At 49.0% G+C, this 26624-nt stretch overlaps 1 protein-coding gene and 1 pseudogene across 18 annotated transcripts in view; one reads left to right on the forward strand and one right to left on the reverse strand.

Annotated features, from left to right (window-relative positions):
* The window catches only part of MTMR14 (myotubularin related protein 14), a gene marked incomplete at its 5' end in the record, with an annotated part of 43529 nt that extends 21281 nt beyond the window's left edge, over positions 1 to 22248 (reverse strand). For 6 of the 17 annotated variants that reach the window (XM_079713440.1, XM_079713453.1, XM_079713449.1 and 3 more), the window contains 8 exons: positions 369 to 439; positions 5212 to 5285; positions 6266 to 6388; positions 7895 to 7955; positions 8253 to 8328; positions 14010 to 14118; positions 19579 to 19727; positions 22093 to 22248. In XM_079713440.1, coding sequence (XP_079569566.1) covers positions 369 to 439; positions 5212 to 5285; positions 6266 to 6388; positions 7895 to 7955; positions 8253 to 8328; positions 14010 to 14118; positions 19579 to 19727; positions 22093 to 22248 — 819 coding nt within the window. Of the gene's footprint in view, positions 1 to 368; positions 440 to 5211; positions 5286 to 6265; positions 6389 to 7894; positions 7956 to 8252; positions 8401 to 14009; positions 14119 to 19578; positions 19728 to 22092 lie in introns of those variants that run through there. The other 11 variants (XM_079713443.1, XM_079713441.1, XM_079713454.1 and 8 more) reach the window with 5 other exon arrangements.
* Positions 22249 to 25291: 3043 nt separating this feature from the next.
* LOC307059595 (aldo-keto reductase family 1 member A1-like) lies at positions 25292 to 26258 on the forward strand (annotated as a pseudogene). The gene has a single exon. The product of its transcript is annotated as an aldo-keto reductase family 1 member A1-like (transcript).
* The last annotated feature ends 366 nt before the right edge of the window (positions 26259 to 26624 follow it).

Genomic DNA, 26624 nt, shown 5'->3' on the forward strand with positions numbered 1-26624 from the left:
AGTGGAGCTTTTCAGTTGGCCGTTTGAGTGTTTACGGCTGACACAGAGGTGATCAGCCGTATTCAGCCTCCGGCAGCTCCTGGGCTGCTCTCACCCACTGGGGAGGAGCTCTTCACACAGACAGCAGAGCAAAAATGAAGGACTTTTCCTACCTTGTCCCTGAAAACTCTTTTAAAGAAAGGGAGAAATTAAAGGGGGAGAGAAAAGTATATATGATGTACATACATGGAGGAGAGACAGAAAAATAATGAGACTCATTCAGGGAAGAGCAAAGAAAGGAGAAGGGTAGCTGTTTTCCCCAAGAAGATTACTAGCTGGTTTCCCTTCACAAACAGAAGACCCAAGCTGATGAATGTTATTGCTCATACCTGCTTCCAGTTAAAAATGAGCCCTTCAGCCATGTAATCCCGATCCTTATATTCCTTGAAAAATTCACAGCCTGGAAAAGAAGGGCAGAGTCATGACACCACCCTTCCTGGCCCAGTGTCCTGAGATGCCCCTGGGTGCTGGAGGACCAGGGCGGCCACCAGCGCACACACTCCAAAGTGGGCCCCAGCTGACACGAGTGGGGGCTGGACCGGGCAAGCGGGAGCCTCCAACGATCCTTGCTTGGGTTTCTAGCCAGAGACCTTCCCGATGAGGCAGCCCCTGCCTGCACACCTCTGCATCTCTCTCCATCTGTGCTCACTGGTTGTTGGTCACTTTTCTCTCATTTCAGGTCCCTTTGCCCTACAAGTCCCTGAAGTGCCAACAGCCAGCGAACAACAGCGCAGTTTACAACTTGAGCCCTGGCAGCACTTTCTCAGCAACTTACCTAGTTATGGAGGATCACCCTCCCTCCTGATACAGACACACTTCAGAGATATTGATGGTTCAGTTCCAGACCACCGCAATAAAGCAAGCCACATGAATTTTTTGGTTTCCAAGTGCATATTAAAGTTATGTTTACACTGTATTATAGTTTATTGAGCGTGTGATAGCACTATGTCTAAAAAAATATATATCTTAAATTTAAAAAATACCTTAAATAAAAAATACTTCAGGGAATTCCCTGGCTGTCCAATGGTTAGGACTTGGTACACTGCTGTGGGCTCCGGTTCAATCCCTGGTCAGGGAACTAAGATCCTACAAGCCACACAGCACGGCCAAAAAAAAAAAAAAAAAAAACCTTATTGCTAAAAAACGCTGACCATAATCTGAGCCTACAGTGAGGTGGAATAGTAACATCAAAGATCACTGATCACAGGTCAGCATAACAAATGGAGTGATAATGGAAAAGTCTGAGGTATTGTGAGAACTATCAAAATGTGACAGAGACATGAGGTGAACAAATACTGGAAAAATGTCTCCAACAGACTTGACACAGGCTTGCCACAAATGTTCAATTTGTAAAATGCAATATGTGAAGAGTAACAAAGCGAAGAGCAATAAAATGAGGTCTGCCTGTACCAACCTCGCAGGCTTTCAGTGAGGACCAAACATCGTAACATGAGAGAAAGGACCACGGACAGTGCCTGAAATGTGACAGGCGCTCAAGAGACACGTCCTTCTCCAACAAACCTCGCCAAGATGTGCTTTCTGTATCATTCACTAGAAAAACTATAAGAAATACCACCAGAGTAAGACCAGGAACAGAGAGAGGAGTGGAGGGAAAAGGGCCTTGGCAATGTTCCCAGCTTCAAACCTCAGCCTTTCACGTAGCTCTGTGACTGTGAACAAGTTAATTTCTCTAAGCCTTGATTTTCTCATTTGTAAAGTGGTTAAGGATGAAATGAAATAATACGTATAAAACAGCTGGCACAGCACTGGTACAAGTGGCACTCAGGTGACAGCACACTGGTGCCATCCTCATGCCACCGCTGCAGCGAGAGCCCCAGTGCAGCCCTGCAGCTCAGCCTGGGGAGAACGAGGCCTGCACTCCTCTCAGTTCCTCCACCGGCACCAACACAAACTCCAGAGGGCACAAGGCTTTGGCCACAGGTCCAAGTCTGCTGAGGTCCCCAAAGGCAACAAAACAGTTGCCTGAATTCTGTCAAAGTAGCCACAGGCCATAAACTTTCACACGGAACTCTCCAGCTCCTCTTGGGACATGCTCCTGTCTGGGGCCACACCAGGGAAGAAAGCAAAGGTTCTTTCGTGGAGGAAGGTCTGGAGACTTAGCCTGTGTGTTCTGCAGACCTGGCTCTCCCCACCCCACACACTCCTGCACTCGAATCCCCCAGGCCTCACTGTGGACGGGGAAGTCGGGAATCAATCCTCAGCTCTAACACTTCAGCGGATTCTTGGGTGCCTCACTGGGAGAAAGAAGAAATATAAATATCAGACAGAGGTCCTGAGCTTATGAGCCTGGGCTTAGGAGGGACACCAATCATTCCTCAGAACTCCCGTAAAGTGCTGTTTTCTCAAACTTGAGCGCTTGAATCAACACTGCAGGCTCCAGGCCGAGCTCTGACCAGCATATAATGCAGAAGCAACTGACTGTGAGAAACGGAGAGAATTAAAACAGCCTCAGTACCCAGGGCAATGCCTTGACATTCATTACCTGAACGGGCTTCTGAGCCTGTTGAGAGGCAAACAGACAGGACCAAAAGTGAAGTGAGAACGGACGCTCACTCAAGAGGGAAACAAATTAGACTCATGCTGGGGAGTTTTTGGCCCCGTCTATCTTGGTGCCCTGAAGGAAGTGCTCCTAGAACACTTCTCGTTTTCAAGGGCTAGTCTAAGCCTAAGTTAGTCCTGACAGAGAACTGATACCACCGCAGTTCCTGTCTGGGCTTCAAAGTCATCAGAGGGCTCAACAGAGACCCCTGAAATGGCAGCAGAGCGCGTTTCAGGACTTGGTCTGGATAACAGCAATTTTGTTACGAAGTATAATAATGTAGGCACATAAAGAAATTCAAGAACATCAGCAGAGGAAGCAAGGTAATTAAGGTAAGCAAGGTAAGTGCTTCTCCTGTCCCCTCATCTGGGTGTGCAACAGCATCTCCTGCCACCTAGGCTTCTGGATTTTTACTGATGCCTCTTAATCTCCCCTCAACACCATACACAACTATCAGATGCAGTACATGATATTCTGGGAAGAATGAGGGAAAAAAATTCACAGAGAGATGGTATCATCTTACCATTCTGGCATATTCTTTTCTTACCATTTTGTGTAAGCACTTTTTCTCTTACATAGTTGAGATTGTAGTATTTAATTTTCTATCTTGCTTATTAGCACCTTAAGCATTTTTCTATGACGATGTAATATCTCATTCTACTATGGATGGCTGTACCATCATTTACATCATCATTATTCTGATTAATGAAAACATTTCCCATGTTTGGCTGGTATAATCAGACATGATGAACATCTTCAGGCCCAAGCTGGCTGGATTATGGCCTAATGAATAACTGGGTCAAAAGGTGTTAGTTAATATTTCAGGAGTCTTTTAACAAGCTGCCCAACGACAGCAGAAAGGATATTGTGCTACTGTTCTGGAGCAAAACGATTTTTTTTCTTTTCTTTTCTTTTCTTTGTTTTCAAGTGTGGTGTGGTTTTTGTTTGTTTGTTTGTTTGTTTCTTTTTGGCTGCTGCCATGCGGCATGCGGGATCCTTATTTCCCCAACCAGGGATCAAACCCATGCCCCTTCAGTGGAAGCACGGAGTCTGAACCACTGGACTGCCACAAAACAATTTTTTCTAAGCCAAGTCTCACCGAGAAGCTGAATACAAATAAAGAAAGCTGACGCCTGGTTCCTCAGCCAACTCAGTCCTCTCCCGTTCATTCGGCAGAGAGTACTTCAGTCTGGGGACCCCCAGAGCATCTCCTGAGAGTCAGGAGCCTAGTCTGAAAGCCAGCTTTAGAGCTACCTGAGGGCAGCTCCAGTGCAGACCCCCAGTGGGGACATCCCTGTCTTGACACATCTCTGACGCTGCCGAGCCCATGGCATCATCATCATGGTTCTGCATCTGCCGAAAGCGAGCCTCTCCTCCCATGTACCCGTCACTCGGCCTGGTGTCGGTGAGCACCTGTCAGGGACAGGTCTGGCACTTCACCCAGAATAAGCACCATTAACCACATTTTATGCAGGATGAAACTGATGCTCAGAAGGGTTAAGGGACTTGTTCAAGGACACAGTGCTGGGACTGGAATGCACGCCCAGCCCTAAATGCCACCAAATGCTAAGCTAGCAGAGAAGAGTGAGGAGAGACCCTGAAGGAGGCCACTGTAAGAGAGCCAGGCCACAGGGGTCGTGGTTTGGATACCACCAGCTCACACTGATGAGGATACCCTCTGCCCACGAGGCAGTGGATGAACTTGAGCTTCTAATGAGAAGGCCTCGTGGCTCTATTGCAACCTGGGGTCACCAGCCTGCTCTATTGGCCACATGGCTCCAAGATGAGGAGACAAGATCCAGCACAGGACTGAAGGCAGGTGCTCCTGCTGAGGAGCAGCAGAGAGGTTTCAAGGAGGAAGGGTCCACTTCCTGCTGCCTGTTGACAAAGTTTGGTGCTGACGTTAGGGATCTAATACCTCCTTGTACAAGCAGGTGCTGCCAGAAACAAAGCTTAAACGCTACAAACTGGACCAACGCAGCTTCAGTATCCAGTGCAGAGAACACTGCCTTGGCCACACGTCGCATACAGTCTGTGCCAGAGACAAATGCAGCCAGCTGTGTGCTCACCACGGTGCTCTGTGACACGGTGAGGCCACCAACCACGTGCAACTGGGGACAGAGCACTTACATCCTCACCACGGCCACAGCCAGCGCAGCATAGCTGGTTGCTGACACGGAGGACTAACCGTGTCATTTCACACTGAAAGAGCACATTAGCTGCACAGAGCACGCCGATCAACCCGACCTCACCTAATCCGCACAAGACCCTGAGCTAAGCCTCACCAACTTCCAGTGACACCTGAGAAAACCTGAGGCGGGGCGAGGCAAAGTAACTCGCTCAAGAGCGCAGTAGGGAGGACCTGAGCCAGGGCTCCATTCCTGGGCCCCTCCCAGGGGAAAGCCCCCCCACACACACACAAGGACAGTGTCCTACCCTAAGGTGAGAGCCAAGGACCGGGAGCTGCACTGCCCCATGCTGAGCAACAGCAGATCCTGCCCGAGAGCTCCGGGGCATCTGTGCACCTAAGTGGCCAGGGCCTGAGGAGGGCCTCAAAGAGCCCCAGTCCTGGGAAGCCTGTCCCTTGACCAGACCCTGGAAAGAGCCCCTACCTGGATACGGGATGGAGAGGAGAGTGAAGTCGGCATAGCGCTGGGCTTTGTCCACCTTCTCGGAGGAGGTGACACTACAAGACAGGATACAACGTGTTACGGCATCACAACACGCGCACACCATTCCCCACAAGCGTTACCACAGCTCGAATGATCCTCCTGCTGTAGAAATTACTGTTCAGAGTTAGGAATGATGCCCTCCAGGCGGCTCACTTAGAGTGACTAAGAAACGCGACTGCTCTGCCGCCTCTACCCCAAGTCACCAGGTGAGAGCTCCGACTCCCCCGGACACCACACACCTGCAACGGGACCGAAGCCGCGGAACAAGCTTCCCGAGAAGGCAGCACCGCCCCCTGACCCGCAGGACGGAGTGAGAAAAGAGCAAAATAACAGAGACACTGTCCAAAAGGGGCCCTGGGGCGGACTCTCGCCTCCACCTTCTCTGGCATCCACTGCGGACACTCCCGGACAGCATCGGAGAGACGCAGAACTACTGTGACAGACAGCGGGATGCGCAGGTGACTGCAAACAGCTGAGCTGTAACAGCCTCAGGGTGGCTTATTTTCTAAGACATACTCGGCATAATTAAAAGTGGGTGTTATAAAAAATAAACAACACTTTGGAAAAATTCCCCAAATTTCATCACCCTAACCCAGGTTCCATTTGTTTCTAATTTTGCCTTATCGTATGAAGATTTGTTCCATACAGGACATGAAAATTGAGTAAATAGTGATTTTTTCGATCCACTTTAAAAGAGACTCTAATCTACCAGAGACGGCGCAGCGGCAGCAGAGCACACGTTCGCGACCCACGGCTCCCCTGGTGCTCTCCGCACCACCCCGAGCAAGTGACAACCTCTCCGGCTTCAGTTTCTCCCCTGCAAGAGGGGGACACTAGAACCTCCTTGCAGGGAGGGCTGTGTGAGGATACAGGGAGAGGATGCACGAGGCCTGGTACGCGGTGTGCCCTTGTAACTGCTCTGTGCCATCTCTGACCCCACGAGCCTGTGAGCACACGGCCTCCACCCACTTCGCAGGGGGTGCCCTGCACTCACTTCATGCCAAACTTCACCTTCTTGTTCTCCACCATCAGGTCACAGATGTATTTCACTGACAGGTACCGGAGCAGCTTGATGTCATACCCTCTGACCTTATCAAAAAGATGCGTGTCGGAACTTCTGAAACAAAGAGCCAGAGGGAGAAGCTGCACTGCACATTCATCCACAAAAGTCTGGGGCGTGAGGGGCGCGTTCAAGGGAGTCTAGTTCCTACAGAAGAACTTCTGATTCCCTTCTCCAGAAGACAGAGGGGAGGGTCAAGACAGGACAACCGCTCCCAGGGAAGGTGACTTTCTAAGAGATTATCCCGCTCTCTGGGACGCATTTCAAAGAGAAGCAATCTGCAGCTGGGGCAGGAAAGGGCTTTTTGGCACTGCTTGACTTTAAGCCAGAAGACTCAAGATAATCTCCGAGTTCTAAAAAGCAGCAGGCTAGTGACTGATAGAGTCTTTGAGCCTCCGTTAGAGTTTATCTCTCTCCACCCCCCTCCCTTTCCCCCATTTATGACCGTTTTTAACCACATGACTTGCTCAAAATGTAACAGATTGAAACTTTCACTGGGAGATGGGCTTTTTAGAGCTGTTATCAACTGATTGTGAAATATGAGCAAGTGAATTCCTTCTGCTTAGAAGGCCTCTGAAGCAAGGAGGAAGATAAAGTTTTCCTAATCCCCAGGCTGCCTTTGGATCAGTCACACAGATAAAGGCAAAAGCAGAACGAATACACAGTCACTATTAATTTTTTTTTTCACGCCCACTGCTTTGCTGTTCCCGGCGGACCCCTCACCAAGAACAGTGCGCCCTGTGGAAGATGGTCTGGCTGGGGCAGAGGTCGTCTGATCCCGGGGGATGGGCCAAACATTCTTGAGCACAAGCCAGAGCCACTGCTCTTGGAACTAACGGGCAGAAGCCGGGCACAGCGAGATGCCTTTTCATGCACCGAGCCGTGATTTTGGGCGGCTGATCTGACTAGGGTGCTGGCGTGCATTCCAGAGACACTTGACACCAGTTAAAGACTTTCCATGTGGCACAGACCATGCAAAGGAGCTTTTCCAAAATATCCATTACTGCTGTTTTCCAAAAATATTTGGGAAGGAGAGAGGAAGAGTGGGAGCCAGCCTCCTCCCTGCCTTTAAGGGGGCCTGAAACATTCCTCTGTAGCAAGCTCCTTATGGCACCTATCACACAGCTGTGGAGCTTCTAGTGCCCACATCTCTCATCTGGGGACCACAGTCCTTGCTTGCCCTGTGCCTTGGGCCGGGTGTGCTGTGCATCACCTGGTAGGCCACACGTCAGCACCCTGGAAACCGTGGGGCTTGAAGACACACAGATGTCTGGCCTGTGTTTTGGGCCGGGGGTGCCAGGAACCCCAGGGCTGGGGCACTCGCTCTGCAGTCCTGGCAAGCACAGACTGCTCAGGTAGTCCATAAACTCAGCTTCGGGTGAAGCTACAGGGTGGACTTCAACAACCCTGTTGCAGGGGCGTGGGCCTGGCAGCAGGAGGAAGGGGGCCAATCCACTCACCTGGACCACTGATGACGTCACGACCGTCAGTAGGAAAATGGCCACCAACGCTCAGAGGCCTGCCCCCAACCCAAGCCCAGACCCATAACCACCTGGCACTGACCGAAGCGCACAGTCCTCCTCCGTGACATCCTCTGCATCTGCCCAGGCGTCGTCTGCACCCCCTGTGGGAGAACCTGCGGTGAGCACCGAGGCCGAGGCAGGGGCTCTACCCAGGGGCTTCCTGACCAGTCTCCCCCCGGCTCCACCCCAAGGACCACACTACTGCCTCTCTCAGCACCCGATGCCCCACATGCCTGGCAGTCTTCTTCACCCCCAGCATCTCCTCAGGTGACGAAGGGAGGGCCCTGGCCCATCCCCCAGCTTGCTGCCCGTCCACCTCCACCACTGCAGCCCTAGGTGGCTATTCTCCACCACTGGGTTCCTGTTCTTAGTCAAAGATGGTGCAGCTCAATGCTCACCTGAGAAAATATAGTTGTAGCCAGTGCGTCCATACAGCTCCCCCCATCCAGCCAGCGTCGCCGACCTGCAAATATGCTGGGAGAGAAACCACATTTTCAGGGTCAGGTGGTTTTCTGGAGTTTTTTGGTTTGGTTTTTCCCAGCCTTTCTTGAGATATAATTGACATATGACATTGTGTAAGTTTAAGGTGCACAACACGCTGATTTGATATGCTTACATATTGCAAAATCATTACCATCGTAGCATTAGCTAACACCTGCATCATGTCACATAATCACCATTTCTTTTTTTGTGGTGAAAACATTTAAGATCATCTCTCTGTGCAACTTTCATGTATCTAATACAATATTATTAACTATAATCACCATGCTGTACATTAGATCCACAGAACTTATTCATCTTACAACTGGAAGTTTGTACCCTCTGACCAACAGTCAGGTGGTTTTCTGAAGTGCACACAGTGGGGGGAACCCCTGGGGACCCTCCAGGCCAGGAAAATGGGTGCAGGAGCGCTGCCCATAGTCTTCACAGCAGTCGCTCCGAAGTATGCCTAGAATTTAACCTGCAGCCTCTGTCAAGAGGTTCTCTCTCCCAAACGAGAGGCCCCAGAGTGTCACTAACAGTAATGGGTAGAGTCAGTGGTCGTCACGCATGTACTTGGGTGAGATCTGGTGGTTATCACACGTGTTTGTGAGTACAGGCCTGAAACAAGTGCACCACCTTCCCACTGGATTTACACAAGCCCATGAGGGAGATGCGGCAGGCACTGTTGCTGCTTCACAGATGAAAAGACGAGGGACGGGCGCAGGGAAGTGAAGTGATGCCTAAGGTCCCACAGAGGGGGGATCTGATCGAGCCCACCTCCCTCTGGAGCCTGCGTGCTGACCGTCACTGGGACTGCTTAGAGCAGTGGAGGGCAACCTTTGCAGCAGGAGGGCCAATTAAGGGAGAAATGTTTGGTTTTTTTGTTTTTTTGTTTTTAATTTTATCTTCTCTCTCCTCTGTATCAAGGAGGTGTAGTGGCTGTAACTGTGCTTAACTATCCTTTTACTCTTTCCTCATCACTAAGGAGCATTTCAAGAGCTAGAATTCTAGAAACCAGGCAATGGGCATGAACTTCATTATTTAACTTTAAGGCTGAATCTTTATAAATTGTGTTTGATGAGATCCAGGAGGAATGGGAGGAGGTATCTGGTGACCCCAAGGTCTAGTTACAGGCTGGGGGAGGCTGTGAGGGTGGCTGGGAGGTTACACTAGGCGGGGGGAAGGCATTTCTGAACGGGTCACGCAGCCTGGCGGTGTAAGGAGGTCCCTGGAAAACTACAGAATACTGCCCAAGGGGTCTCCTTCTCCACCCGTTAAGACAGGGGGAAAGAAACGGTTTTGCTGCTAGGAAAGGGGTGTGGTGGGAACCGGCAGGTCATCACCCGGCTTTCTGAGGCAGTGGCAGCCTGGGACAGGGGGCAGGTGATAGAAAGGCAACCTGCTACAACCGGGGGTGGGGTGGGGTGCTTTTCCAGTGCCGGGGGCAAGAATGCAATCGTGGGAGGGTTGTCCTGGAAGCCTATGAAGAAGGGCTCGGGCAGAGATTCCTGCTGGCCTGAGCAGGATGCACTCTGCAGGGGCTGCTTCATTTTTTCTGGGTCCAAAAGCATTTTGAAAATCTGATGAAAATGATAAACTGTCTCTGGATAAAAATGTACACACCAGAGTTTACCTACATCTCCAAGTCCATCCATGGACCCATCTCCAGCCCCCGATAAGAGCCCCTACTCTGAAGAGACCAACCCAGTAATTAGGAACTGCAGCAGGGGAATGTCAATCTTCAGGTTGAGGACCCCCCAAGACTCTCATGGTTAAGAAGGGAGGTCTGATTCCTGAAAGCAAGACAGTGGGGGGTACGTGGTTTGAGTTTGACTGGGAGATGTTATCATGCCCACCCTCCCCCATCATCCAAGCTGCTGGCACCAAATCTCAGTCTTTTTTGCATTACTGTTAAATCTTTTCAGAGCGGACACCCGCCCCCCTTCCTTAGCTGCTGAGCTCTGACTTCTTTTCAAGGCTCAGATTCTTCTTTCTGCTCAGTTCTCCCATCTCTTTTCAACCCTGTCTTTTTGGTAACTGAGGCAGACACACCTGGCACAGAGGACTCGTCAGATGGAGAAGAATGAGAGAGATGGCCAGCTCCCCAAGTGAAGCACCAACCTCTGCAGGAAGGTCCCGAGCCGGCACCTGGGGGAACCTGCACCCCCAGGCCCCAGGCAGAGTCTAACACCTGACCTTGCTCCCTGGCCTCATGGCTCCAAAGCATAACCTGCTATTTCTGTGCTTTAAGCTTCACTCTTGACTGAAAAAGCAGGATGTACTCTGAAAGCTCTCCATTTACCTAATTAGGAGTGGCCTCTAACTCTGCATGAGAAATACGGCTCTACAGGATATGCTAATGTAGTAACCAACTTTAGCACACGGAATAAAAGCAGCTGACCTCTGCTCCCCATCTCTTAAGGGAGGAAACAAAGAGAAAGATGACCTGTTCCAATTTTAATTGCCTAAAACCCAGATACACATGTTGGGGAAGAGAACGGCATGGGAGAACTGCTTACCCTTAAATGCTTGAACTTAGTTGCAAAAAAATTTTAGTAATATATCTTATTTAACCCAACATATCCAAAATATTACTATGTCAACATATAATCACTTTAAAAATTATTAATGTTTTACATTTTTTGGACTAAGTCTTCAAAATCCAATATGTATTTTATACTCGCAGCACACCTCAACTAGGATACTTTATTTTCAGCATTTAAAGGGAAACATAGTCCTGCCCCAAAATAAAGTTGGGTTTAACCAAAAAAATCTACATTGCTTCAGCTATAAAATGGAAATTTTAATTGAAATGAAGTACAATCAGACATTTAGTTCCTTGGCTGCCCCAGCCACACTGGACTGAATCTGGAGAGGAGCAGGAAGCGGGCACTTCTGAACATACCTCCCCCTCCCCAGCCCGGCAGGATGTGCTGGTAGCAAACACTGCTGTCACCGCACTGGCTAGGGCCTGCTGGGAGCCACGTCTCTGAGGATGAGATCCCCACCTCACAACAGAAGACCCTCTCCTGCCCTTCCACATCTCCCTCTCAGCTGCTAGTTCACAGGTCAACCTTCCCCACTCACTGAGCTCCACAGGGACAGGACTGTCTTAGTCACCTGTCCCCCTAGAACCCAGCAGAGAGCCCACTACCACTTTAAAGAGCAGTGTCTTCCTACCGAGCTTGCACGTATAAGCTGGGTGGGCACTTGCTAGGCGCTGGGAGGACAGCAGCAAGACAAGGCCTCTGCCCTCTAAGGGATTACGGCTGAGAGGAGACAGCAGACTTGCAAACACAACAGGAATAAAACATATATAAGGTGTTCGATCCCTGCTTGGGGAACTAAGACCCCACAGGCTGCACGGGCATGGCCAAAAACCAAAAAGAATCCCTCCAACGCTTCGCCCTCCCTCTGAAATGAGTTGCCTTGGGCTCTTTCTCCCAGGCCTGCTGCAATCTCACTGGCCTAAGCCAGTCAATGTGGCACTTCCCAAATGCATTCCGGAAAGTCCCTTCCTCAAGGTCTGCCGAGTGAGAAATAGCAGACCTGACAACACTACACAGGTCCCTCTGCTTCAGGACTTCTCAGAGCCTTTCCTATGTCAGTGCACACTTAACCGATGTACCTCTCGAATCTAGAGCTTGGGGGTCAGGCCAAATCTAGTAATGTGCTATCTCTCACCCTGGTTTGACAGGGAATGCTTTGTACAAGCACATCCTTAAACTACTATTCTATGGAACACACTGTGGGAAGCACAGGTTTGAGTATTTCCTATGTAATTTCTAGCAACAAGCACTATGCCCCACGGAGCAGTGTGTTATAGTCCAGTTATCTAAACTGGAGTTCCCAGAGCTTACAGCAACATGAAACTTTCCAAAGGGGAAGAGGGAATAAATAGCTTTAAAAAGATCGATTTCTGGAACTTGACTTCCAGACATACTTTTCCCTAAAATCGACCTGTCCACGAAAGCCTGTGGTCAAGTCTCCTTTCCTACCCCCCTTTTCACATCCCCCTTCTTCCATTTTACGAAAGAAAGGCACAAAGGGATGGAAACAAGCCCTGTGTCTCTCCGCCCCACTGCCCTGCCCCAGCCCTCACCTGCGCTGGGAGCCGGACTATAGTCCGACAGGCCCCAAGACCACAGCACATTCAGATACATATTGGACGACTAGAATAGAGAGCCTAAGGGACTTCCCTGGCGGTCCAGTGGTTGAGACTTCACCTTCCAATGCAGGGGGTGCGGGTTCGATCCCTGGTAAGGAAGCTAAGATCCCACATGCCTGGCGGCCAAAAAACCAAAACATAGAACAGAAGCAATACTGTAACAAACTCAATAAAGATTAAAAAAAAAAATTGGTCCACATTAAAAAAAAAAAAAAACCTTAAAAAAAAAAAAAAAAAGAATAGAGAGCCTACACCCCTGCTTCCCTCCCCTGGTCCAGGCTCTCTGTTAGTCCGTTCCTTCTGGATTAATCTTTCTCAAAATGCTATTTGCATCTTGTACTTCCCTGCTCAGAAATCACAGTGGCTCTCCCAGCAAACCTAAACACCTTGGCCAGCGTCCAGCCTCCTGCGTTCAGTCCCTTCCATCCTCGGCTCCACCACGTACCTTGCGCTCCCGTCAGGGAGTCTCTCGGACTTTCCACGCCTGCCTTCATGCTCCCCCAACGCTGGCACCTGCCTGGAACACCCTCCCACCCTTCCTCCAAAGCTTGCTGCCTAGTCCCGCTCACTTAATGAGGCTGTGTCTGTCAGTCCACACTGCTGCCCATCTGTTTTGTTTTTTTTTATTTTAATTTTTGGCCACACTGCACAGCATGCAGGATCTTAGTTCCCCAACCAGGGATCGAACCCACACCCCCTGAAGTGGAAGCACAGGGTCTTAACCACTGGACCGCCAGGGAAGTCCCCAACTGCTGCCCGTCTTAAGTGGGTTCCTCTGACACCACACCATGTGGCCCTAAGCTGCAGTGTGGTAACTTGAGGGCATTTTGCAGTAAGTTTAAACCCCAGCTCTCTAGTTGTGTAAACTTGGGGAAGTTATTTAACCACTTTGACCCTTCGTTTCATCTGCAAAATGGGAATATCAAATACACCAAAGGATTATAAAAAGAGGTGAAATGAGACCATAGTGGGCAGCCAAATTAACAACAGTCACTAGAATACAAGCTTGATAAGGGTGAGGATTTTTGTCTACCTTATATGCTGATGTACCTCGAGGCCTGAACATGACACACATTCAATAAATACTTGGTAAATTATATGACTGAAAGAATGAACAAACAACAATGTACTTACTCATCTGGTCTAATCTACTCATAAACTTTTGATGTAGGCATGATTATTTCCCCCATTTTATAGAGGAAGAAACTGAGGCCTTGCACAGGTAGGAAGTAACAGAGCCAGGATCAGAACGTAGGCAGTCTGGCTCCAGGACACAGGGTGGGGTCCTCTGCTGCGACTATCCCTTTCCTAATTAGACTCACCTTCAAAAAAAGTCATATCAGAATTGGTCTGTTTCTCTGGCCTGCTTCCCACCGCACCAGGCACCCAGTAATCACCCAAACTCGGCTGGCAAAAGCCAAGAACATGAGACTCTACACTTTGCGTTAAGCCAGGTACCCCACGAGAGGGTCTCAGGGAGTGCGAGGCTACAGCGTGGTCTTACCTTGCCCTTGAAAAGGATCACTGGGCAGACAAACCGTCCTCTGCACCTGGCCGTCTTGCTGCGGTTGACGAGGTCCTGCAACTTGCTCACCTGAACGGTGCTCTGAAACCTTAAAAACGGGCAAGAGAGGTAGGTCAGTCTGCTTCTGCGTGAGTACTGTGTGCCCCATACTAGGGTGTGTGTGTGTGTGTGTGTGTGTGTGAATATTCATTCCAAATTTAATAAATGCCCAGATTCCTAAATTCTAGATCATGGACATTCTAAGCTTTTCAAGAAAAGAAAAAAATGCTATATTATAGACACTAAAATGGAAGTCATCCTGATTTCAAAACCTTTAAGATGAAAAAAAAAAAGAAGTCAGCTACTCTGAAGACATGGTATTTAAAATACAGAAACATATATAGCAAACTGAATGTTGATTATATCTAGGGTGTTCAGTATCTTACTCCAAAAGTAAGACAATAGGGGTGCTGGGGACCCTCAGGAAATCATAGGGCCATTCTTGTCATCTTTCAGAGTGCAGGATAAGATGAAGGTTCACATTTCACATGGCCATGAGCCTCTGATCCCTCCCCAACGTTCCAGCTACCTCTAACAGTCCAAAAAGCCAACAGGGGAGGGAATGCTGGAGCAAAGGCAGTGAAAGAGAAGCTATTTGTGGCCTTGAGAAGCACAGTAGTTAATGCACTGGGTTTGGTAAGGGAGCTTCTAGAAAATGAAAAAAATACATTTAGAAATGAGCTTACGCAACTCACACATATTAAATCAGGTCAAATCAGCTGACCCCTAAAATAAGGGTCTACTCTCATAGCTTCACCCACTGATTCTTTTTTTCTTTTCTTCTTTTAAAATTTCTTGGCCGCGCTGACGGCATGCATGCGGGATCTTAGTTCCCCGACCAGGGTTTGAACCTGCGCCCCCTGCAGTGGAAGTGCAGAGTCTTAACCACTGGACCACCAGGGAAGTCCCCACCCGTAGATTCTTAACAAAAGACTCCACATCAGCCAGTCAGGGCTTCTGGTTGCAAGAGGAACAGGAGGCAGGAAAGTTCAAGAGTGGGAAGCTATCCCCGCCATGCAGAGTAATGCAGGGTGACAGAAGAGAAGGGAGGGAAGACACTCAAGTGCCCTCCTTACAAGGGCTGAGCTTCCAGGCAGAGTCCAAGAGGGCGTTCATTCCTTCTACATCCCAGTTGTGCTAGCACTCCTGTGTCACTGCACAGCATGTGCACACAAATAATTGTTTCAGAATGAGTAAGTTCACCAACTCCTACACATCTGTGGTACCCTTTTAAGCGTATCTGGATGCTGCTGGCACCAATAAAAATATAGTCTTTTAAAAACACTGCTGATGGGCCTCCCTGGTGGCGCAGTGGTTGAGAGTCCGCCTGCCGATGCAGGGGATACGGGTTCGTGCCCCGGTCTGGGAGGATCCCATATACCGCGGAGCGGCTGGGCCCGTGAGCCATGGCTGCTGAGCCTGTGCATCCGGAGCCTGTGCTCCGCAACGGGAGAGGCCACAACAGTGAGAGGCCCGCGTACCACAAAAAAAAAAAAAAAAAAAAAAAAAAAAAAAAAAAAAAAAAAAAAAAAAAAAAACACTGCTGATTTCTTAGTAGCCTTCATAGACATATTCTCAAACCAGTTACTAATAAAATAACTACTATCAAGTGAAGATGTGAAATTGAAGTTAAACAGCGGTCTTCAAATAAAAACCTGGACCAAGAGTTTGGTGATCATGGAAAGAGAACAAGGGGATAAAATAAGAGGACTTATACTTCCTATGGTGTATTTTTCTGTAAGGTCTGATTTAAGATTTTTTTTTCATTTTTATTAAACATTTTGTTTTAAATCACAGAATTATTACATCCTTACCATAACCAATTCAAACAACAAAGAAGTGACTACACATTTACGATTAAGATTTTTTTCCTTTTTTGATGGAGGGTGGAAGGCTGGGGTGCCTCTTCAAGGTGCCCGTAGGATGGCACGGGCCAACCAGCCAGGTCCTAGAAAACACATGGCTCACTGAAAACCAAGTTCTGCCGCCTTCCCCACACTCAGGTTCTCTATGAAATAAAAAGGCACCTCAGGGTTTCCCTGGTGGCACAGTGGTTAAGAATCCGCCTGCCAATGCAGGGGACACGGGTTCGAGCCCTGGTCCGGGAAGATCCCACATGCCGCGGAGCAACTAAGCCCGTGTGCCACAACTACTGAGCCTGTGCTCTAGAGCCTGCGAGCCACAACAACTGAGCCCACATGCCACAACTACTAAGTCCATGCGCCTAGAGACCATGATCCGCAACAAGAGAAGCCATCGCAATGAGAAACCCATGCACAGGAACGAAGACCCAATGCAGCCAAAACATTAAAAAAAAAAAAAGGCACCTCAGAATGAAACAATGGCCTAATTAAACTCAGATGCCAAGATAATATAAAACAGCACACACAGTACTGCTCACAGTAGTCTCCCTCCCACCTTTTGGTGGCCTCCGTCCATTTGCAGAGATGTGGTCAGCACCATCTGTTTTAACCGACTCTCACGGAGCTCACTCCAGCAGCTCTAAAAGCCTTGAAACTGCATTTGATTCTCCCAGGCTGAATCCTTCCATTCAGCAAACTCTCCACAAAACTGAGGGAGAGAACATGCCAGCATTTCCCTCTTAGAGACTCTGGGCAGTCTTATCATGTGAAGGAAGGCACCTTTTTCTTGTTAGGCTAGCTGGTGCTTTATTTTCCTGGGTCCCCTACTCAAAGAACCAATTCAGTTTTCTGTTCTCAGTGGTTCCTGTTTTTATTCTTGTTATCTCTTGGCCTCAGAATCTTTCCCTTACTGTGCTAAGCACTGGGCTGTGTCAGGCACCTGATACTCATATTTGAATGAATGAAAGTGAGCTTGTGTACTTATGTCTGTCTTGTGGGACTGAGCCCTTAACCTGTGGGATCTAATGCTATCTGTAGAACACAAGGCTGGCGTGTGAAAGTGAGTGGAATGGGAGAACAACCCCCCCACCCTACGCTCACACACGAGTTGGAATGAGCAAGTGCAGAACTTTAACCACTGCCTCCCAATGCTTCACCTGTACTTGCCCTAATTCTGGCCTTTGTTACACTGTCATTGCTCACTGATTGGTCTGTGTTACCCACCAGATCTAAAGGTAGGGACTTCATCTCTCTGGTAGGGCCTCCAACTAGACCCCTGGGGTCTGCCTCATGGCAGCAGTTTGCCTCATTGACAAACTCATGCCTTTGTCGTTCAGAGATCCCCATCCAGGCTTCTATTCTCAGATACGGGCTCAACTGGGGAGGTTGGTTAAGAGGACCAAACCACTTCCTGAATCCAGTTCTACCCTGTGTAACTCGGTCTAATTAGTGTCATATTAACACCAAGTCCAGGCATGTGTAAAGAAGCAAAAAGTTCTACTTCTTCCCACCTGAACATGCACATACTCCCTTCTCTTTAACAGGCATCGCCCACTCAGTATCACTTTGAGGCCCTGCAAGAAGTGAAAAGTAAAAACAAACTCCACGGGACTTCCCTGGTGGCAGAGTGGATAAGACGCCGTGCTCCCAATGCAGGGGGCCTGGGATCGATCCCTGTCAGTGAACTAGATCCCACATGCGTGCCACAACTAAGAGTTCACAAGCCACAACTACGGAGCCCGCCTGCCGCAACTAAGGAGCCCACGTGCCACAACTAAGATCCGGCACAACCAAATAATAAATAAAAACAAACAGGGCTTCCCTGGTGGCGCAGTGGTTGAGAGTCCGCCTGCCGATGCAGGGGACACGGGTTCGTGCCCCAGTCCAGGAAGATCCCACATGCCGTGGAGCGGCTGGGCCCGTGAGCCATGGCCGCTGAGCCTGTGCGTCCAGAGCCTGTGCTCCGCAACGGGAGAGGCCACAACAGTGAGAGGCCCGCGTACCGCAAAAAAAAAAAAACCCACAAACAAACAAACAAAAACAAACTCCACAGCTCCTCTAGGGTTAGGGATATACTGCAGTGGCCCTAGCCTGGGCGGCTAGACCCCGCTAGGCAAGATGGGAGCGCTGTGGTGGTGACAGAAAGAAGAGGCAGTCATACAAGTGCTCTGATCTACATTCAATTCCTTTTCCCAATACATTCTTTTTTCTCAGTGCACCCCACCACGACCTCATTACAGGGCACACTTAATAGGTCTCCCATTTTACTCCTCCGCTTGAAAGGCTTCTCTGGCTCCCTGCGGTTCCCAGGCTAGAGCAAAGGTGAGACTCATCTAGGGAGCTCTCTGAGGCACAGATTCTGGAAATTGTGATTCAGGGGCCCTGGAATCTGTGATTTCAATGAGTGCTCAGGGGGTACTAGCGCAATAACCACTAACACCCACAAGTCCACACGCCTGATGATCAAGACCATATACAAGCTGGTCCCTAACAAAGGACATTTCAGGGACACCCCGACTCATCCTTCCAAATCCAGGTGAAAGGTCTCCCCAAACACACACCAGGCAGAATCCACCCTTCTCCCCAGTTCGTCTACAGCAGTGCTTCTCAAACCTCCATGTGCGTACGAATCACTGGGCCATCTTGTTATGCTGTGATTTTGATTCAGTGGCTCTGGAGCCCAAGACTCAGAACCTCTAGCCGTTCCTGGGTGCGCTGATGGGCGCACTGTGGGCAGCGATGGCCACTGCACTTTGCAGCACGCCTCTACCACAGCACTCATCATCACAGTGCTTCCACGGGGCCAGGCTTGCACGGATATTGCTGGCAACAGCTCCTGGAATTCCCTTAAAATCAACAGCAAGCAGGGAGCCTAGGGGAACAAACTTTGAGATCAACAAAAAGCACTTCCTAGAGCATCAGTGATTATGTATCAGTGTCAAACAACTGCTACCATTTACTGACTGCCTATGGGCTGCACCCTGTGCTGGATGCTCTGTGTCTGCTCTGGTGTGAACTGTTACCACACGCAAAGCACTCGGGCCTTGGGAGGCCCTCAATAAATGGTAGCTCTTATTTCTAATTCTTACAGCACACACATCAGGCTTTGGAATAATCCTGTTTATCAGCAGGAACTGCAAAAGCCACTTTTCTAAATAGAGGTAGAAACTGATGAGGAAACTAAGAGACGAAGAGGTTCAGTACCTTGCCCAAGTTAGTTACACAGCCAGCAAGCAGGGCAGCCAGCACGTACGCTGACCTCAGGCTCTTAAGCTCTACATACGGTAAGTGCCCTTCCACATGTCGACAAAGCATACCTCCCACTTGCTCTCTTAAAAAAAAAGAAAAATACAGAACAAAAAACACTGACGTTCAGAGAGGTGAGCTGTGAAGTCAGCTGTCTCAGGACAATGAGCTACAGGGTAGGAGTAAAACAGGAGGCCAGAGCTGTGACTCCCAACCCCTCCTTCTACGCTGTGCTACTCTGCCAGTCTAAGATGTGAAACCCTGGAGAAAACAAAGATGCCAATGAGGCTTGACACCTGGGAAAAGTGAGCCTGGCCCACCCAGCTGCAGACTTTCCTAACCCTGGAGATGAGCTGTCAAGTCCTTCCCAGATGGGCACGCTTTGGTTACATGATGCTCACGTGTCTTTCTCCTTCTCAGAACTCTCATACTCCAGGAACACGATGTGCTGGGGGTAGTGGCCGCAGATATCCCCATTCACATTTTGGATCACGCTGTAACAGTAGTCTCGGCCAAACAGCTCCAGACACCTCTTCTCAATGCGCTCAACCTGCACAGAGGAGGAGATCTGAGCATAAAGAAGATTCTGGGATTCTGAGAATTAGGCGGTTCCTGACCTGGAGGGGTCTCTGGGAATGACAATGTGTCTCTGATTATCATTCAATACCAGGAAAAGACATCTTGCTAGATCACAGACCCTAAACGTGTGGTTCATGAACCCACATGGTAAACTTTGGGAGAGACTCTGAACCCCTCAATGTGGTGGTGAAACTGTGTATGTTAAGCATTTGAAGAGAGGTTGACACCTTTCATTAGATTCTCAAAGGGGTCCACAATCCATAAAATATTAAGAACCCCTGCTCTAAGTTACTTTATTTTATTTTATTTTTAATATATATATATATTTATTTATTTATTTATTTTGGCTGCACTGGACCTTTGCTGGAGCACACGGGTTTTCTCTAGCTGGGGCGAGCAGGGGCTATTCTTTGTTGCAGTACGCAGGCTTCTCATTGCGGTGGCTGCTCTTGTTGCACAGCACAGGCTTCAGTAGTTGTGGCTCGCGGGCTCTAGAGTGCAGGCTCAGTAGTTGTGGCGCACGGGCTTAGTTGCTCCGCGGCACGTGGGATCTTCCCGGACCAGGGCTCGAACCCCTGTCCCCTGCATGGGCAGGCAGATTCTTAACCACTGTGCCACCAGGGAAGTCCCTCTCTAGGTTACTTTAACTGGCACTAATCCATTATCTTCCTTTGGCTCCAGATTCTTCCCCATTCTCCAGCCACAGACCAGTACCTAGAAGCTCTAGTTAGTGTAATGAGTAAAAGATGCAGACAAAGCTGTCTCCTTACACGCAACCTGCTTATGAAATAGAAGGAACAGCTCCCTTAAAATTGCTCTTGTTTTGCTCAGTTCAGTGGAAGACCCACCAGAAGAACGACATAAAACCTGTAACATCTCAAGAAGTCTGCAAAAGATCAGAAGTTTAGGGCCAGGTGGAGTGAGTCAAGTCTAACTTTTTACAACCCTAATCTTCAGGGGTGTGTAAGAAGGAAGGGGGGCCCAGCAAAACTGACCCTCTAGCCACCCAAAAGGCCAATGTGGAGGGAAAAACTCACAAGAATGAGAAATCCTGAAATTTCAAGGGGCATGAGTATCATTAAGAAGCCTATTAGAGGGCTTCCCTGGTGGCGCAGTGGTTGAGAGTCCGCCTGCCGATGCAGCGGACACGGGTTCGTGCCCTGGTCCACATGCCGCGGAGCGGCTGGGCCCGTGAGCCATGGCCGCTGAGCCTACGCATCCGGAGCCTGTGCTCCGCAACGGGAGAGGCCACAACAGTGAGAGGCCCACGTACCACAAAAAAAAAAAAAAAAAATGGGGAATAAAGTCAATATTTAAAAAAAAAAAAGAAGCCTATTAGAAAATACAAATTCCAGATTCCCACCCTCAGAAATTCTAACTCAGTAGGACTGGGTGGGATCAAGGAACCTTTATTTTTAACAAACACCCCAGATGATGCTGAAACAGGTGGTCCTCAGGCTAAGCTCTGAAAAATACTCGGTCATTTGGAGAGTGGGGGAGACCCAACATTACTGAAGTCTTCCCTGCATTACTTCAGACTAGCAGATGCCAAGTGCAGTAAGTCCTAGCATAGGTAACCCCTGAAGCCAAACCAGAGTTTTCATGGCCTGGGAGGGAACAGAATTCCATTGGAAAACCTGATGCTAAACCTGCCAAAACCACGTGGGGAATGAAACATGGCAGGGTCGGCAAGATTCCCATCAGACTGCCAGGCAATGCCTAAGATGGGAATGGCCTGACCAGACTGGAAGCCTTCCAGGTCTGGCAATAAGGAGACTGAAGGGAATCCCGAAAGTAGAAAAAAAGAGAAACTAAGACTTGCTTTGACAAAGGAACAGAGGGAGTATGAGTTGCCTTCCTGCTTTATGGGGGAAGGAAAGGGATGGGCCGAATTCTAAAGTCATGCTGAGACTATACAAGAGGGCAACACACTCGGTTTATCTCTTGGCTCCATTCTGCCCCACCCCTCCAGCCCCTTCACTCTGATCTCTGACCTGGATAAATCCTCTACACTTCAATAAATCTAGACATGACGGGCTCTGTCCCCAACCCTAATGCATGGGAATAACCCTCCTCAGCTCCTCTTCTCTCATCTCTGAACAAGGCCACTCAGCGCTCATCTTTGACCTCCAAACCCTTTTGTCTCAAACCGAAACGTCGTCCTTCCTTGGCTTGGCTCGCTCTGAGCCCAGTTCCTCCTTTTCGGTTTTTAAACCCGACCCTTACTCTCCGGGTCCAGACACTGGGCACTTCCCTCTCTGTCCTATGACCCCTGACCTCAGCAACGTCGCAAACCAGGGACCTTCTCTTTCTGCTCATCGCGCCTCCGGACTCACCTTAGAGCCTCCCGTCCCGCTGCAGTCCTTGGCCCGGTACTGAGTCCGGGAGAACTCCTCCAGCAGCTCCCCGAGCCCCGGCTCCTGCGGCTGTGGGGTGCCTGAAGAAGCCGAGGACCCCGCTGAGGCGGCGGCAGCGGCCCGAGCGCCGGCCATGGCCCAGCCCCGCGTCCCTTTCAGCGCCCTGCGTCGCCCTCAGCGCGGGCCAGCCCGGCCCATGGCACCTGGAGGAACTGACTCCGAGCCCTGAACCTCCGGAGCCGCCTCAACCGCCTCAGCCGCCTCCTTCGCTTTCCACTTCCGGCCCCGCCCCACCCAGCCGGATGTTTACTCCAGAGCTGGCCAGTCGGAGCCCAGGACTCGCGCCCTGCCCCACGATTACCTGCCCACCCCCGACGCGGAGCGGTCCAAGTGGTCTCCGGAGAGGGGACCGCGGCCGCCCTCAGAAACCTCGTGGTCCGCCCCACCGGGTTTCCCCTGGGAAGCCAGGCTAAACCATTGGGGCTGCGGGGGGGATACAGCGCGGGACTACGGGGAAGGAACCACGGGAAAGAACCAGCCGAAGAGTGGAATAAACCATTAACAGGGAGAGGAGGCGGGAACTCTCGGAGGCACCTAATTAGGGTTGGCAACCATAGTAATGACAATAAGTAATAATAAAACAGCATTTCGTAAGGCACTTTGCTTGCATTGCTGCTCACAGCCGTCCCTCTGATTATAGTGCTGCAATAGTCAACCCGCTTTATTGAAGTAACCGCGGGTCATGACTGGCTTGAAATTCTGTGATTAAAAAGACCCAGGGCTTCCCTGGTGGTGCAGTGGTTGAGAGTCTGCCTGCCAATGCAGGGGACACGGGTTCATGCCCCAGTCCGGGAAGATCCCACATGCCGCGGAGCGGCTGGGCCTGTGAGCCATGGCCGCTGAGCCTGCGCGTCTGGAGCCTGTGCTCCGCAACGGGAGAGGCCACAGCATTGAGAGGCCCGCGTACTGCAAAAAATAAAAATAAAAATTTCTATTAAAAAAAAAAAAAAGACCCATGTTATTTTTCTTTTTTTCTTAATGGAGTATGTCAAACATTCACAGAAATGGAGAGAATAGTATAATGAACCCTCATATGTCCATTAGCTTGTTTCAATAATCATCAACATACACCAATCTATCTTGTTTCATCAATCTTTGCCCCATCCAATAGTATTATTTTAAAGCACATCTCATTATTTAATCTGTGAATACTTCAGTATTAATCTTCTAACAGATTAGTATTGTTAAAAAATGATTAAGGAATTTAGGTGTTAAACATACTTTAACACTTCATGAAGCCACCACTGTTTGTTCCCAGGGGTCCAAAGAACTGCAACGTGGGACTGAAGGCAGGACACTTTTATAGGATAAAGAATAAGAAACAAGGAAGAAATGTGAATTCCCTGGTGGTGCATTGGTTAGGACTCCTCTGCGCTTTCACTGCTGAGGACCTAGGTTCAGTCCCTGGTCAGGGAACTAAGATCCCTGCAAGCCACCTGGCGGCCAAAAAAAAAAAAAAAGAACATGGAAGAGAAAAATAGAAAATGAATAAAGAACAAGGAAGTAATTAGAAAGCCCAGAGTTTGGGGATTGGCTGACTAGATATACTGTGTTTCTGGTCAAGCAGAACATTTACAGAGACACCAAAGTTACTAAGTTTTGCTCTCTTGCTGTGGCACTCTGGGCAGGAGTGGCTCCATCTCTGGCCTAGAAATTTATTTCAGTAATTCTCCCTTTTTTCATCCTCTTGATCATTCAAGAGGTTTGGTCAAAAATATCAGTACTAACATGACCCTCAGTCACCATTGCCTCTTCTGCTCTCAGTGTAGCATTCACAAGAGGTGATGTCAGGCTTGTATTCTTGCCCCTGGTTCCATTCTTCTGTTCTCTTTTGTCACTTCAGTCAGAGAGAGATGATGTGTTGGCTGGTCAGTGGCTGCCCACATACCTTTAAAACTTTTGAGAGAACCCAGCTTATCAGGGAGACAATAATAATTACTAGCAACAAAACAATGTCCATGGTTTGGAGAGTACTCCTGAGCCAGGGTCCCCATGATCCAAACCAGCTAGAAAACTGGGGACACTGCTTTAAGCCAGTTGGCCTGTTTATGTATTTCATGTAACTATGTCTCCCCTCCCCAGAAATGTTTATGCAGTGAGCTTGTTCCATTGAAGCTGAGGTGTTATAAATCAGGGAGAAGTTTGTGACAGGAAGAAAGAACTACAGGATCACCAGCATCCAAGCCAGTCCAACAGTCAGTTTACCCTACTCTGCAATGGTCTGAGGTAGGTGAACAGTTATCTTTCCAGGCTAGAGCAAGCCAAAAGGTGGAGAAGAGAATAATAAAGACCTTCATGATGTAAGAATTAGGAAAAGGATGGTCAGAGAAGGAAGAATGGAAGGAAATGCTCTTAATCGGACTTCTTGGGAGGAAACAGTCTACCTCAGTGTTGCCTAGTTCTCTTCCTAGTCAATTGGATTTTGAGGTCTTTGGCATTTAAACAGGGCCAGATGTCAGGTGGAGTCTTCTTCAGTTGTGAAACACGTACCCAAATTTTTTGTTTGTTTGTTTGTTTTAAAGTTGGCTCTTTTATTTTGTTATATATATTTTTATATTTATTTATTTATTTGGCTGCGCCGGGTCTCAGTTGTGGCACATGGGATCTTTGCTGTCACGTGCAGGATCTTTGTTGCAGCATGCAGTATCTTCTAGTTGCAGCATGCGAACTCCTAGTTGTGGAACGTGGGATCTAGCTCCCGGACCAGGGATCAAACCTGGGCCCCCTGCAATGGGACCATGTAGTCGTAGACCCTGGACCACAAGGGAAGTCCCTGTACCCAAGTTTTCACACCTTGTAATTCGACAGTGATGTTAGTGGTCAAGAACACTTGGTAGGGTCCTTTCCAGGAATCTCACTTTTGCAAAAGCATCAAAGTAAAACAATAATTGTCTGTAAATGACAACAAACTTTAAAATGGCCATGGTTGGAGATCTGATGAGAGTTCATTATAATGGAATTGACAAGGAAATTTGGTTATTTCTGTGACACCCAACATTTTTAATACGATAACTAGGAATCTGGGAAGCTGAGGCCCATTGGGTAGCTAGCAGGGCACAGGACTGAGCTGAAAAGCCATATTTCCCTGTTAACATCCTGTGCTCATGCCGAGGGGGCAATGGTGGCTTCCTGTATCCTCCTGCACACTGGACAGAAGATGTCCCTGATTGGACTGGGCACCTGGAAGAGCAAGCCTGGCCAGGTAAAAGCAGTTATCAAGTATGCCTTGAGTATAGGCTACCGCCACATTGACTGTGCTATCTACAGCAACGAGACTGAGATTGGGGAAGCCCTGAAGGAGGATGTGGGACCTGGCAAGTTGGTGCCTCAGGAGGAGCTGTTTGTGACTTCCTAGCTGTGGAACACGAATCACCACGCTGAGGATGTGGAGCCTGCCCTCCGGAAGACACTCGCTGACCTCCAGCTGGAGTATTTGGACCTGTACCTGATGCACTGACCTTATGCCTTTGAATGGGGAGACAACCCCTTTCCTAAGAATGCTGATGGGACTATATGCTATGACTCCACCCACTACAAGGAGACTTGGAAGGCTCTGGAGGCACTGGTGGCTAAGGGGCTGGTGCGGGCACTGGGCCTGTCCAACTTCAGCAGTCAGCAGATCGATGATGTGCTCAGTGTGGCCTCTGTGCGCCCAGCTGTCCTGCAGGTGGAATGCCACCCATACCTGGCTCAGAATGAGCTGATTGCCCACTGCTAAGCACGCGGCCTGGAGGTGACTGCTTATAGCCCTTTTGGCTCCTCTGGGCATGCTTGGCGTGATCCTGATGAGCCTGTCCTGCTTGAGGAGCCAGTGGTCCTGGCACTGGCTGAAAATCATGGCCGGTCTCCAGCTCAGATCTTGCTCAGGTGGCAGGTCCAGCAGAAAGTGAGCTGCATCCCCAAGAGTGTCACACCTTCCCATATCCTTCAGAACATCCAGGTGTTTGACTTCACCTTTAGCGTGGAGGAGATGAAGCAGCTGGATGCCCTGAATAAAAATTTGCTATTCATCGTGCCCATGCTTACGGTGGATAGGAAGAGGGTCCCGAGAGATGCAGGTCACCCCCTTCAATGACCCATATTGAGAGCACAGCTTCCTGGCTTCCTTTTCATCTCTCCAGCTATAATGTCCTGCCATCTCCAGAAAGGAGTTAATAAAGCCATTGGAGTATCCATCCAAAAAAAAAAAGACGATAACTAGGATTATAACTTGTAACATTATACCATGCATATCAGATTTTTAGGAATTTTATATAAGTTCTGGAACACTTATGTTAATAACATACCCACACAAAGATAAGCTAAAGTTAAACATCACTTCTTATTTGGCAATGTTTTCTTTGTAATTTAACATATCAAATAAGCCTAATTAGCTTCACATTTCTCTTTTTATAAGGAGAGAGAACAAATATACTAGGGGCCCTTTGGAAAAATCCCAAAGTTGGCCCCAG

The sequence above is a fragment of the Hyperoodon ampullatus genome, assembly GCF_949752795.1.
Source record: "Hyperoodon ampullatus genome assembly, chromosome: 10".
Lineage (NCBI taxonomy): Eukaryota > Metazoa > Chordata > Mammalia > Artiodactyla > Ziphiidae > Hyperoodon > Hyperoodon ampullatus.